This window comes from Esox lucius, chromosome 23, assembly GCF_011004845.1.
Source record: "Esox lucius isolate fEsoLuc1 chromosome 23, fEsoLuc1.pri, whole genome shotgun sequence".
NCBI lineage: Eukaryota > Metazoa > Chordata > Actinopteri > Esociformes > Esocidae > Esox > Esox lucius.
This window is the reverse complement of record NC_047591.1, coordinates 4,658,298-4,672,801: the sequence shown is the minus strand read 5'-3', so window position 1 is coordinate 4,672,801 and position 14,504 is coordinate 4,658,298. Positions and strand designations below refer to the sequence as shown.

The following is a 14,504-nucleotide window of genomic DNA, read 5'->3' as shown; positions in this document are numbered from 1 at the left end:
AGGCAATCGTAAATGAGTGAAAACAAAAATAGAATCATCTGAAATTGCAAGGAAACATTAGTCTCCCCTCTTCGCTCTATTCACCCGGTTTCCATACCACTTCATCCTTTCTACCCACCTCTCTTTCCTCTGCTCTCTGTGGTGTCTGTCGCTCTCTCACCCTCTCTCACCCTCTCTCACCCTCTCTCACCCTCTCTCACTGCCCTTCATTGTAATTCACTCTGTGGACAACGTTGTGTAAAATGAACAATTACAAGCGGTCCTCCTTATCCTGGGGAGTAATCCATTCATTGTCTTTCTTAAACCTCTTCTTTCTGTGCTTTGAAGGTGTGTATTGGACATGTATTGTGCTATGAGAAAATATTTGTACCCTTTTGGATAATATTTTTTACATATTATTCACTCAATGGTCTTAAGCCAGGTCTAAGTGAACATACAGTTCCCGGGTGGAAAAGTAATTGCCTCTGTACACTCGGTGTCAAAAACAAATACTAGCGCGCGCACACTCTGCAGAGCGTGCCTTTCCTAAGTGCCAGCAGATTGAGGTGCTGGGATGGGGACATTATGAGTGTCCCATCTTGCTTGTCATTAGGCAGGAGGACAACTGCTTATGTCGTTCTCTTCTGAATCTGTCGCTGTGGTGACTCGTGGAATGCAGTCAAGGAGAAGAGAAGCCACCGTGAAAATATGGGTCACATGGTCCTGTTTTAGTTAGCTGAATGAGATGAGTCTTGATGTCTTGGCCAGTGAGCATCGTGGACTAGCAACTTTGTCGTCTGAGATGCCTTGTGGTCCCAACCTATCCATTCCATTGTTGGAACAGCGCTGCTGTGTTGCCCCTTCACCCTTTTATCCTGGCCCATGTCAACCCTACTCCGTCTGAATCTTTCAAAGTAGACGCCTGTGTGCGTGTGTGTGCGTGCGTGTGTGTGTCGGGTTAATTAACTACAGTGCCACAGCCCCATCTGTCAGCCTAATGCTCCATCCCTGCCCCAGACACTTCCATTAGTGCCCGCGTGCCTGTAAACGTGCATGCATGCGCACGCACGCACACACATTCAAAAACACACACACACGCTGTTATATCCTTGTAGACCCACAAACACACGCTGTCCTTGTAAACACACACACACAAACACAGACCACTCTCCACACACAAAACAGAGCAGAAAGGTAGACGTTTGCAAGATATATATATATATATATATATATATATATATATATATATATATATTAAGTTTTCCCAGGGTGGATACAGTGGAGAGAAAACTATGGCAACATACAGTGACTATCATCTTTGTCTTACAGTCTTCAGGTGTACAGAGCCCGGTCATTTTTAATTTCTATTCTGCGTTGTCTGGAAACTGACCAATCTCCTCTTCCGCTCTCTCTCCCTGCTGTGGGGCCCTTTTATCCTCCAGCGGACACGTTTTTGGCCTAGCCGTATGTCAGTTGCCCAAGTTACCTCATAGTTAAGAACAAACTTGTTGAGAGGTTGACATTGCATTGTAACATATTTTCAGCTATGCGTTTCTAGCTTCTCATCTTCTTCAGATAAGTCACAGAGTTCTCTTGTCTGTGGGTAGCTGTGGGTTTTATCCCAGTTTCAAAATCTTTTTTGTTAATCTACTCTCAAACGATGCGGGTTCCATAGCCTAATCCTTTCTCGTGTGTTTGTTGATTAACATGCTGACCGCTGCTTTCCCAGAGAGATTCATGCTTAATTACCGGGATTTGTTTTTTTCCCCTGGCATTGGTGTGAACAACACTTGTCTCGAACTGGCCCGACCGGCAGGCGGCTTATTCAATCATCTCTGATTGAAACTGAATATTCATTAGACCAAATGGAATTAGAAGGGGATTCACTGCCTAATTGTCTTCCCCAGCAAAATCGTAACAAATCCTTAATTTTCACCCCACCTCCTGCCTATGTGAAAACCGCTGCTGTCTCAACCTTGGGCTCATTAATGATTTAGAGGGTTAATCACGTTTGTCACCACAATAACACTGATGTTATCGAGTGGACGTGCAGTTATTTATCCTAGTTTCTTGGCATTAGTCCAAAACTTGGTGTTCATTAAAGAATTGTGTTGACTGGCTAACAACATCACATACTAGAATATGGCTTGGATCTTGACAGTTTGTTGTGTTCATAAAACCTTTACTACATCCTAATGCAGTAACAGATTATGCCTTTGTTGTCAAATTTAACCAGGTCGTCTGAATGGCAAACCCCTCACGTTTTCCGCGAGTTTGAATCCTGGTTACAGAATATCAACAGTCGCCACTTGTCCTTTGTGATGGCAATTCCATCTATTAGGACCGTTTTGGAAGTAAAAGCTTACAGAATAAACCGTGAGAGTCAGCTGGAGATACATTCAATACTTATACAAGAATGGGTGAGGGTAAGAATCTGCATATTCATCCTGTGAATACATCATCATGTTCCTTATCGCTTCCTGCACCTGGTTGTTTGTCTTCCTCTATCCGGTCCTAAATGTTTACCCAAATGAGCAAATTGCCCCTGAATGACCCTTTCAACACAGCTGGCCGCATACATTGGTTACCGGTGAATTTCAGAGTAGATTCAACTCAAAAATTCAACTTATTACTTTTATGGCACTACATGCTCTGGTACCTGGTAACATCCGTGACATGCTCAACCAATATTGCACTGTTAGGCCTCTCAGATCAGCTGATAAAGGACTTCTGGACTTCTGGCATTCTGTTAAATCTTATCTAAAAATCATTTTTATAAAATGGCTTTTATGAATATTTTATCTTTGTGATTTTATATTTTGTTTAATAATTATACATCCTTTCCTAAAAAAAAAGAAGTTAATATTCATTTTTATTATTATTTGAGTGTGTTTCTATTTTTATTGTGTGTAATTGCTACAAAACACTACAAACACTACAAAATTGCTATACAAATAAAGTTATTTTATTATTATACCAACAGAACAGTTTGGGCAGATTAATAAATGGTCAGAGGACCCAGTGACCCACTCTCCCACATGTACAACACAGTCGGCACCTCTAGCATTCCTCTAGACATTGGTAGAATCCAAAAATACATCACTTCAAGAAATTCCTCAACACCTTCCTCAGTGTCTGGATGGAGATGTCGGAAAGGGTTCCCTAATCTCATCGTGCTCTAGCGAATCCTTATGGTGTACTTCCTGGTTGAGTGGGGAGTGTGTTAGAAGTGGAATGGCTTGGTGAGATGTGCATCGGAGGACACAATTGATCTTTAAATTCTTCCACACCTGTTGTGGAGTTGCAGTGCTATTCACTGTATGCATAATTATAAAAAAATGCAACCCTTCACTCACTCTCAAATCCTAAAAAGACTGAAATGAAAATCACTGCTTTAAGGTATAGTACAACTATTTGTATGTTGATGAATTCTACACCTCTCCATATTACTCATTCTCCTCACCAACGAGTGCACTGTACGAGGTCACAAAATCACTTTCTCAGTGCCATGCCAACACAGAAAACTGCGATGTAATATTCATGAGCTCCCATCCTTCAGTATTTTATGTCGATATTCTCCTATTTAAATCTAGCACTGGGTTAATAAGATGCAACGTTCCATTGTCTTTCATTCCTGTTTTTCTTAAATTATGTTTTGATATTTACCTCCAACATTTATTATTCATCTATGTTTGGCTAAGCTTAGTGAAAGTTTGCGCTGCTTTGTATTTCGTAATATGCCTTAAGGTAAAACTGTTATCAGAAAACATAGACTGTTCAAAAGTTCACTTACGATTCATCAGAACAAATATATCTTCCGAGAGACCTGAAGACATGGAAAATGAAGCTACGGCTTCCCTATCAGCCTTTCAAGTGAGTGTCTCCTGTCTTCAAACAAGTCCTAAATCATTTCTGTTTGTTCCTAGATGTTTAGTTGGCCATTGTGTCCTGTTGTTGAACTGAGAAGTGTTGATAAAGGCGGGACAGGAAGCCGGAGCCTGGGAGTTCATCAGCATTCATGGCAACAGTGTTGTCCGTCTAAAATCCCTCCCCCCTTTTTACCCATTTACTGATAGTGCTGTGTTCAGCTATCAGAACCGCTTGTGTTTACATAATACGTGTGTATCTGTATGTGCATAGTAATGTCTCTGTGTGTGTGTGTGTGTTTGTGTCTACGCACAGACAGACAGACAGAGAGAGAGAGAGAGAGAGAGAGAGAGAGAGAGAGCAATATGTGACCTGCCTCTGGCTCTCGGTTTTGATTGGCAGCTCTTCCCCTTTTCTTGAATTTCAATAAGGCCGCCATAGGCAACAACCATATGCTCGTGTGTGGTTGTGTGCCTGTGTGCACATATGCATAGAGTGTCGGTTGTATATGTGAGAGGGGGTGTACGGGGGAGACAGCGGTCTGTGTGCCCTTCCTGCCTCCCTAAAACACCCGTCTGTGTGCCCTTCCTGCCTCCCTAAAACACCCGTCTGTCTGCCCTTCCTGCCTCCCTAAAACACCCGTCTGTCTGCCCTTCCTGCCTCCCTAAAACACCCGTCTGTCTGCCCTTCCTGCCTCCCTAAAACACCCGTCTGTGTGCCCTTCCTGCCTCCCTAAAACACCCGTCTGTCTGCCCTTCCTGCCTCCCTAAAACACCCGTCTGTCTGCCCTTCCTGCCTCCCTAAAACACCCGTCTGTCTGCCCTTCCTGCCTCCCTAAAACACCCGTCTGTCTGCCCTTCCTGCCTCCCTAAAACACCCGTCTGTGTGCCCTTCCTGCCTCCCTAAAACACCCGTCTGTCTGCCCTTCCTGCCTCCCTAAAACACCCGTCTGTCTGCCCTTCCTGCCTCCCTAAAACACCCGTCTGTGTGCCCTTCCTGCCTCCCTAAAACACCCGTCTGTCTGCCCTTCCTGCCTCCCTAAAACACCCGTCTGTCTGCCCTTCCTGCCTCCCTAAAACACCCGTCTGTGTGCCCTTCCTGCCTCCCTAAAACACCCGTCTGTGTGCCCTTCCTGCCTCCCTAAAACATCCGTCTGTGTGCCCTTTATGCCTCCATGAGCCTCTCTCTTCCCTCCATCCATCCCGAGCTTTTCTCTCCCTACCTTAACATCCCTGAGTCCTTTGGTGGTTTTTAATCTGTTGTCTGTATATCTCTTTCAGTCTGTCTTTATCTCTCAGGTTCTTTGCCTAGCCTGTTTGCCTGTTTCCCAAACCTCTGTGTCTGTCTTTCGCTCTGAGTCAGGCTCTTTGCCTAGCCAATCTGCCTGCCTGTCATTATCCGTCTGTTTGCCTGCCCTCCCTTCCTGTCTGTCCGTCTCCATCTGTTAGCCTAGCTTCCCTACCTGTTTATCCTTACATATTTGTATAGTTTTTTCCCCAAGGCTTTTTATTAACAGTTGAAACATTAGAAGATGAGAACTTTTGGTGGAGGGTGGAGTTTGGTATTGAAGGCAGGTCTTTGGCGTGGAGCGACATATATGCATGGGGTGCAATGAGTGTTACCATTGGACCACTGCTCCTCGTTCCCTCTCTCCATTTGTGTATCTCTCTCCTTCCCTCTCTCTTCTCTCTCCTTTGCCTCTCCGGGTCTTTTTATAACTATGTCAAACACCTTCTCCTCCGCTCTTTTCTCAACTCATTGCTTCCTCCCCTATCTCTCTTCTCAGATACCTCAGATCAGCTATGCGTCCACGGCCCCAGAGCTGAGTGACAACACCAGGTACGACTTCTTCTCCCGCGTTGTCCCTCCTGACTCCTACCAGGCTCAGGCCATGATGGACATCGTCACGGCCCTGGGGTGGAACTACGTGTCCACGCTCGCCTCCGAGGGGAACTACGGGGAGAGCGGCGTCGAGGCCTTTGTCCAGATCTCCCGGGAGATGGGTAGGTGACTAAGCGATATTTTCACCCACGCTGTAACCCAGACGTTCCGAACGGCGGTGCCGATTCTTCACAAATAGGACTTCAGTTTTTGGGATTTCTTTCTCTTCAGTACCGAGTCTCTGTAAAAGTGGAGATCTTTTGAAACATCAGCAATATTAACTGTCAGATGCTATCCGTACAGCTTCATATTGACAGTCAGTCGGCATAACATACATATTTAATCGGATATACTCCCTTGTGCTGCAAGCTAGTCTCTGTGTTTGTTGAGAAGGCTCCCTATGGTCACTGATGTCTGCCTGTGTGAGTCTGGAAGAAGAAATCTCAAATGACACCTTGTCAAATCCACTCAGATTATTCCCAATGCATTCCACTCGTAATGTTTGTTTGGCAGGGAATACGTTTTCAGTTCAGAAGGCACATTCTGATGGTCAAATCAGACACGTCAATTCCCTATCGAACCAACATAAACACGTCCGGGAGTGTTTGAGATGGCGCGGCCTGTCGCTTCCACGGCGTGTGTACTGCTGTGGGACCTCCTGTGTGTGCGGCGCGGCTGTCAGCGCAGCTTTCTACGCTGCCGCACGGAGGGATGCTGTGTTTGACTGTTGACAATCAGCTGTTCAGATGCTGTCGGGCCAGAGTCAGGCCGGGCGGGGGTGGCGCGGGGGCGCGGGGGTGAGGGGGGGTCGGGGGTTTGGGGGAGCAATGGAAAGCCAGCGTCAGCACTGGCCTATTTTGTTTGTCGTCTGTCTGTCCATTCATTTACTCACAACACGCACGGGGAGGTATAGTCCCACAGATAGACAAGGAGCCAGTTGGCCCACTGGATGTATGAATCTGAAGCATGAAGTTGTCTTTTGTTCTCCCTGCAACACAATCATTAAAGTCACTCCATTGAGGGCACTGAGTGTTTGCAGCTTTTGACTCATAACTTCTATCTGACTGGTTAATTAAGGACGATAATTAGCGAAGAACTCCAATCACCTGATTGTCAAGTTCTTAACTGGACACTGGTTGAAAAGAACCAGCTGAAACCGTGGCCCTACCAGGAGAGCAAGCCCAATGGCCAGGCAGTGGTAAACAACGGCGTGAGATGGGCTGACATATTGATTATTTTCTCATTGAAGAAACATCTCATTAACGTTTTCTGTTTCTCAAAGGGAGTTTAGAACAGATTGGAGTAACTTTTTAAGTTTGTTAGGCTGTAAACTTTGCTAAGTTAAAAAAAACTGTGATATTGCACACACACACTTCACAAACTAGGTGTTTTGTAACAAACATGCCAGTTCTGCCGATATGGGTCGATAGGTTCTTGCTAGCTCGTGCTCTGCTCTGCTCGTGGCCTCTCCTCAGTTCTGCCCACTCAGCCAACAGTCTTCCATGGGAAACAACAGCTTGTTGCCTATCTTGGCTCGCTTATACAAATCTTTGACAACCAAATATTGAAAGACAATACAGATCCTTATGGATCCCCACTCAAACAAATAATTTAATAGGCTTTGGCGGAGTTGGAGTCGTTAGTGTTAGCAACGTAAGTGCTAACACTTACGGTCCTTTCTACTTACGGTCCTCTCTACTTACGGTCCTCTCTGTTCAGGGTCCTCTCTGCTTACGGTCCTCTCTGCTTACGGTCCTCTCTGCTTATGGTCCTCTCTGCTTATGGTCCTCTCTGCTTACGGTCCTCTCTGCTTACGGTCCTCTCTGCTTATGGTCCTCTCTGCTTATGGTCCTCTCTGCTTACGGTCCTCTCTGCTTATGATCCTCTCTGCTTACCGTCCTCTCAGCTTACGGTCCTTTCTACTTACGGTCCTCTCTGCTTACGGTCCTCTCTGTTCAGGGTCCTCTCTGCTTATGGTCCTCTCTGCTTATGGTCCTCTCTGTTTAGGGTCCTCTCTGCTTACGGTCCTCTCTGTTTACGGTCCTCTCTGCTTACGGTCCTCTCAGCTTATGATCCTCTCTGCTTACCGTCCTCTCAGCTCACGGTCCTTTCTACTTACGGTCCTCTCTGCTTACGGTCCTCTCTGTTCAGGGTCCTCTCTGCTTACGGTCCTCTCTGTTCAGGGTCCTCTCTGCTTATGGTCCTCTCTGCTTATGGTCCTCTCTGTTTAGGGTCCTCTCTGTTTAGGGTCCTCTCTGCTTACGGTCCTCTCTGCTTACGGTCCTCTCTGCTTATGGTCCTCTCTGCTTAAGGTCTTCTCTGCTTACGGTCCTCTCTGCTTATGGTCCTCTCTGTTTAGGGTCCTCTCTGCTTATGGTCCTCTCTGCTTATGGTCCTCTCTGCTTAAGGTCTTCTCTGCTTACGGTCCTCTCTGCTTACGGTCCTCTCTGCTTATGGTCCTCTCTGTTTAGGGTCCTCTCTGTTTAGGGTCCTCTCTGCTTACGGTCCTCTCTGCTTGCGGTCCTCTCTGCTTACGGTCCTCTCTGCTTACGGTCCTCTCTGCTTACGGTCCTCTCTGCTTATGGTCCTCTCTGCTTAAGGTCCTCTCTGTTTACGGTCCTCTCTGCTTATGGTCCTCTCTGCTTATGGTCCTCTCTGCTTATGGTCCTCTCTGCTTACGGTCCTCTCTGCTTACGGTCCTCTCTGCTTACGGTCCTCTCTGTTTACGGTCCTCTCTGCTTAGCCGCAGTACCATCCGTTTCATTCAAGAGATCACTGGACACACTGGGCTGTATGTCTGTGTGTTCCCCCGAAGGCACATTAACGAGGGGTTTTACCACGCCAGACAGGAGTGTCCGTTACTAACGTGATAATGATGGATGTCTGCAGAGATGAGATGTGGTGTGTCCATTCTCACTAGCCGAGGCTATGTTGTGTGTGTGTGTCGGGGGGGTTGTTACAGAATTGAAGGCTTTCCTATTGCTGTTTGTAACAGAGTGTGGTGAGCCAGAGAGAGGGAGACAGGGTGATAGGTAGAGATTGAGAGGGTAGCTTGACGGGGGTGGAGCATGTTAGCATGCCAGGGACTGGTACACTTAGAGCAAGAGAGGGAGAGTGAGGGAGAGAGAGTCGACGTGTTGCTTTGTGAGAGAGTAAGGGTGAGGGAAAGATGTAAAGAGATTTACTGTAGTGAGAGAAGGAGAGAGGAAGCGACACAGAGAGGTGGATTACAACAGAGACAGAGGAGGCACACACGGGAGAAGAGAGAAGATTTAACAGCTAGCTAATTAGCCTAGTAACTAATATCACACAACTGGCAGAATATTCAACAATAAGCTCCAGGTTTTAGGATCTTCTTAGTGAAAATGACATACCCTGTTGTGCCTGTCTGTCTCTATGTAATTATTTCTTTCTGCTTCCCCTATAGTAACGACCACTCCTACCTCTTCAGTGAACCCTTCTTTTATTTCTGCATTAACCTTTGATGGTCTGGAAATAATTTGATTCACATTTAACGAACTGAGGCCCATAAAGTTTACCTGTCATAAAAATATATCTACAAATGTTTAGTAATGTATGATCGGAATTCCCTAAGCTACAAACGTTCCCTTAAAGGTTCACACTGTTCGAGGAGTGGGTGTTTCTGACTATGCATGTGTGCGTGCTTTGTCATTAGGACAGTGGTGTCCCCTACATTGCCTTTCCCTATTGCATAACAGTGGAAGCCCAGAGGTCCCAGATGCTGGATTATAATTTAATAATGCTGTTGTTGATGGAATTTTCCAGCATAGCAGCAATGACAAAAATCCGAATGTTTTCGATGTTTAGAAGGGCATCTAAAGCTTTCACTTCAAAATGGCAGATGTGAAATGGCAGTGAATAATACAGCAATCTGCATAGCGTTTCACACTTCCTATTGCTTCATGCTATAGCAAACCGGCTGACATTATGATACGGCATTTGTATTCCAGGCCAGAACGTGATAGTGCCGACTGCAGACTGCCAGTCCAGAATAGCCCATTGATGTTATCAGATGTTGGCATTATAACAGACATAAACCTATTGTCTCTAAATCTCAGCTTCTCATCAGTCAATGTGCTCCGGGCTTGACCCGACCGTATGGTGTTGCTGACACTGTGTACATAATGTGAAAGGGGACCTGTACCGCATGGCTGGTCATTTGATTGTCAGTCATTGATATCTTGGAGGATGCCATCGACGAGGGGGACATAATCATTTTCTGTTTTACTGTGTGTCCACAGCATCTGAGAGGTTTTCATGCCAGTCCATGGTGTGGAGAAAGGAGGCTTATGAATAATGACACGATCATCGAGGCCACAAGGCTGTGATTTAAATGACCACCAAGAGGATTCACAAATGATCCCAAGCTGTCGTGAATAGCCTGAAGCGATACCTTGTACCTATTATCCCCTCTTGCTGCTCCCCTTCGTCACTTTGTAATAGTTCGTTTAATCAGAGATTAATTCTGGGCAGGCACAAGTGCTGATTTCAGCCATCATGACAAGCCTAATATGGCCATGAGACAGGCCGAAGCCTAGACCTGTCAATGAATGGAGGTTGACTAACCATCAGTCAACTGCAATGAAAGGACACATAAAGGGAAACATCTACAAGACTCTGTCTATCGAATGATTATTGATCTTTTTTTGTGTCTCCATCCTTGGTTAGATCTGGCAGGGAGATGCAGTGCCTGACTCGGCCAACAATTATGGACATGGCTCTGAATCAATTATCCTCTTTCGGAGAATCCTGCCAGCTTATCCCAGACGTTGTTCCATACGCAAAGCCAACCCAGCTTTAAATATTTTTTTATTTATTCTGCTACCCCCCTTTTTCTCCCTTCCCCTTTTTCATTATATTCGATTGTGTTGACTGTCTCAAGGCAACCGATTCCAATGGATTTGGGAGAGTTGAATATCTGGGCAAGCCTTCCTCCTAGGCATCCATGCCAAGACAGATTTTTCAGCATCAGCTCATCCAGCCAGAAAGTCATGGGGGACAACACGTGTGAAGAGAGACTTTCACTCGATGACCTCATTTAGCTTTTCATGTGCCCCGAGTCTCCTCAAAGAGTCGCTCGAGCGCAATGAGACCTGAGAATTCTTGCCTCCCCGAGCCATGCTGGGCGATTGGCATGTTCCATGGGCCTTTCCTGGCCATTGGCACCGTCAAGGCTCTCAAACATAAACATTTGCGCTTCGATAGACATCTTCATTGGATACTGAAATGTATATCCAAGCCAAAAAAAAAAAAAAGGAAATTCCTATCCAACAGCCTCAAGATCTGTCACTTTTCTGTTGCATGAATACTCAATCCGTGTTGGATCTGAGCTTGGGCATATGCAATCTGGAATTTATCAGAGATGAGGGATAATAAGATCTAAATTGTATCCGACACTACAAGACAGAAAATGCTTGCTTTACTTCAACACAAGCTCACCAAATGTTTGGCAATGAACGTTTCACATGTAATGTATGATATAGCTTGACCAGTCTAATATGCTTTTAGTGTAGTATTTCAAAAAAAGAAATCCTTAATTTCAAGAAAGGGAGACGTCTGATAAAATCACACTACACATCTCTATCAAAAATACACTTTCTGTCTTTTTCTAATTTGTCTGCTGTCAGTATTTATAAAATAGGCTATGGCTTGTGGACCTATTTATGTCCATCAAAGCACATATGGAATGTCTGATAGTAGGCCTAAACAATTATATGAATTGCCCTGCAGAGTTGCTGAGTTTCTCAAAGTAATATTTCATCACCTCATGTCTTCTCACACGCCATGTTTTATATTCATTGCAATGCAAATAATACATATTTCCAATTCCTTTACCCAGTCTTATAAAAGCCGAACTTCCACGACTTGTATGGAAAAAGTTTCTGATTGAATATCTCCAGTGAAATCGTTATAAAATAAGCTAGATGAACACTTCCCCCTTGCACAAGCTGTCTAGAGTTTATTGTCGTGGAGCAATAAGCTGAGCTCAAATAACTAGACAAGAAGAGGGAGATGGAGAGATGAAGAGAGATGAGTGCTGAAATAAACTGCATAGTGCAGTAAATGTGAATTATATGCTGTTTATTTTTATAATCAGGAACTGTGCTTCTTATAATTTTGTATACGGTCGGTATTTCGCATATTATCACACTGATGAGACATCAATAATAATGTTGTATCAGCCGTTGGTCTTGGCACAGAACTGACCGTGCTTTAGAAACCAAAGGGAACCGGCATTGAAAGGGAATTTGAAGCACAGACGGCAGACAAAGACAAGAAGCAACGTCTCGAGAATCATGTCATTAAAGGCGATCTCAACGAGTGGTTTAATTAGTTCTGTAGGATTTACGGATTTAATCAGCTGACTTTTATTTCCTTAGCTGTGTGTAGTCCTCGGCGTCCCTCGGCAACCGAGGCGGTCTGACTTGTTTTACATAATTACATGGCCGTTGATTTCATTTGACTCCTGCCAAACAATCAGTGGAACAGCAAACCTTGTCCTGAGTTGCCTTGTCCCCGTGGGTCGGTTGTGGATGTGGAAGAGGATGAGGAAAGGAGGAAGATGTAGATAACAATGTAGAGAGGCCAACCGTTCAGCCTGAGCTGCCATTCCCTGGGTGATTTTCGAGTCTCCCAGATCCTCGTCCCTGATTATGGACTGTGGAGGATCACAGCTGGGGACTGATGTGATTCATCATCGTCTCGCAGAACCGCGTACAGGGTATTAATGGGGCATTGACTGTGGCGCGGTCAGACAAGCGGCTGAGGATCATCTCCGGGGGGTGGGGTGCTCCTCCCCGGGAGCGAGGGAGTCCTTCTTCGTAGGCCTCCCTTGCTGATCGGACCTCAGGCCAACTTCCCAGCCACTAAGCTGGGGCGGACGGCAACTCTGACACGTCACAATCCCTGCTGCCTGTGGGGGCTTTTGTATTGTTTGTCTGTTTGGGTGTATGTGTCAGTGGTAAACTTTACTATTGTCTCTCTCTCCTTGCAATGCCCTTTTGTAGTTGCTACTTCCGCTTGGCATCCCAAACTCCTGGAAGCAACAGGGCGAAATAACCCAGACATTTCAGCTCAGTCTAACCCACAAGCAATTTACACAGTACCACAACTGAGCTGTGTTATTGTGTGTGCGCGCGCACGCACGCGTTCTTGCATGCATGCTCGTGTGTGCATGAGTGCGTGCAGGAAAGCGCTAGAGAGTAAGAGCCCAAGACTGCCTGGAAGACCCAAAAGCACTTTACCGGCTGCGTTGTTCCGCTCCAGTGACTTCGGTTTTACTCTCTGGCTGTAAAAGGAAGAATATTCAGAGAAGGGGTCAAAGATCATGGTTAAAATAAATAGCAAAACCAATGCTGGTATTATTGTTTGGTTAAAGAAAAATACTGAAATCTGAATACTACTGTATGGAGGTGACTGCTGTAGACGTCATTATATTGGGGTGCATCCTGAATGCCACCATGTTTTTTTCACAGAGCACTTTTGTACAGTGAATAGGGTTCCATTTTGGATGCAAATTGACTATATGGAAATTTGTCTAACTGCAGAAAACAGAAGATTCTCCGATTAAAACCTTCCTCAATGAAAAAGTCAAATCCTGAGAGAAAGATTTATGAAATATCTTTCTTTGAAGGATAAGCTAAACAAAAGTACTTGCAGTGTGGAATGAAAAGGCAGATTCATTGTATACATACATTTTCAATAGTCGCTACATGGCCATAGGCATTTGATCAACCCTTCAGATTAGTGGAGATAGATAATTCAGCCACACCCACAGGATGCCACCTTTCCATAAAACATCTGCCTTGCCTAAGCTGTCCTAGTCAACTTTAAGTGCTGTTATATTTAAGTGGAGACTTGTAGAAGAAAATAAAAGTTCAGATGTGAAGTGGAAGGTCATACAAGCTCACAGAACAGGACCAGCATGTGTGTTGTGCGTCAACTTGTCTGTCCACTGTCTGTCCACTGACTGTTAATTTAGAAACTGAATACCTCTGGAAGTAACATCAGCGCAGTAACTGTTTTTGGAGAGTTGGAATGGGTTTCCAATGTCCAAACAGTTGCACACAAGCCTAAGATCATCATGAACAATGCCAAGCGTCAGCTGGAGGGGTCGTTGGACTGTGGAGCAATGAAAACCTGTTATCTGGAGTGATGAACCACGCTTCACCAACTGGCTCATTGCGGTGGATGAATATGGGTATTGCGGGCGCCAGTAGAACACTACCTGGCAGAATGCATAGTGCCAACTGTAAGGTGTGGTCGGGGAGGAATAGAAATGTTTTTAGTAGTTTGGGCTAGACCCCTTAGTTCCAGGGAAGGAATCTTAACACTACAGCGAAGTGACCTGTACCGCCTTCCTGATGGTTGTTGAGCAAACAGTTTGTGGCATGTATGTGAAGGGTCCCTAATGATGCCGCGCACCCTGTGCATACATCACTTGTGTTGGAGGTCTGCAATTACAGGAAGCTGGGCACCAGTGATGTGCTGGGTGGTTTTCACCACCCGTTGCAGGGCCTTCCAATCGGCTACGAAACAGCCACTAAACCACACTATGGCGCAGTTGGACAATGCTCTCGATTGTGCCGCGGTAAAAGTTCACAAGGATCTTGGAGGACAGGTGGGCTTTCTTCAGCCTCCTCAAAAAGGTTGCTGCGCCTTTTTGACTAAGGCTGAGATGTTGAGGGTCCAGGAGAGGTCCTTAGAGATGTGGACACCCAGGGATATGACGCTCCACCTCATTGCCATGAGAACTA

General features: G+C 45.4%; 1 protein-coding gene across 2 annotated transcripts in view; it reads left to right on the top strand.

The window, feature by feature from the left end:
- Positions 1–14,504, top strand: part of grm8a (glutamate receptor, metabotropic 8a) — a 175,001-nt gene that overhangs the window by 54,268 nt on the left and 106,229 nt on the right. For both annotated transcript variants that reach the window (XM_034290111.1, XM_034290110.1), the window contains exon 2: positions 5,633–5,849. In XM_034290111.1, the coding sequence (XP_034146002.1) occupies positions 5,633–5,849 (217 nt within the window). The remainder of the gene's footprint in view (positions 1–5,632; positions 5,850–14,504) is intronic.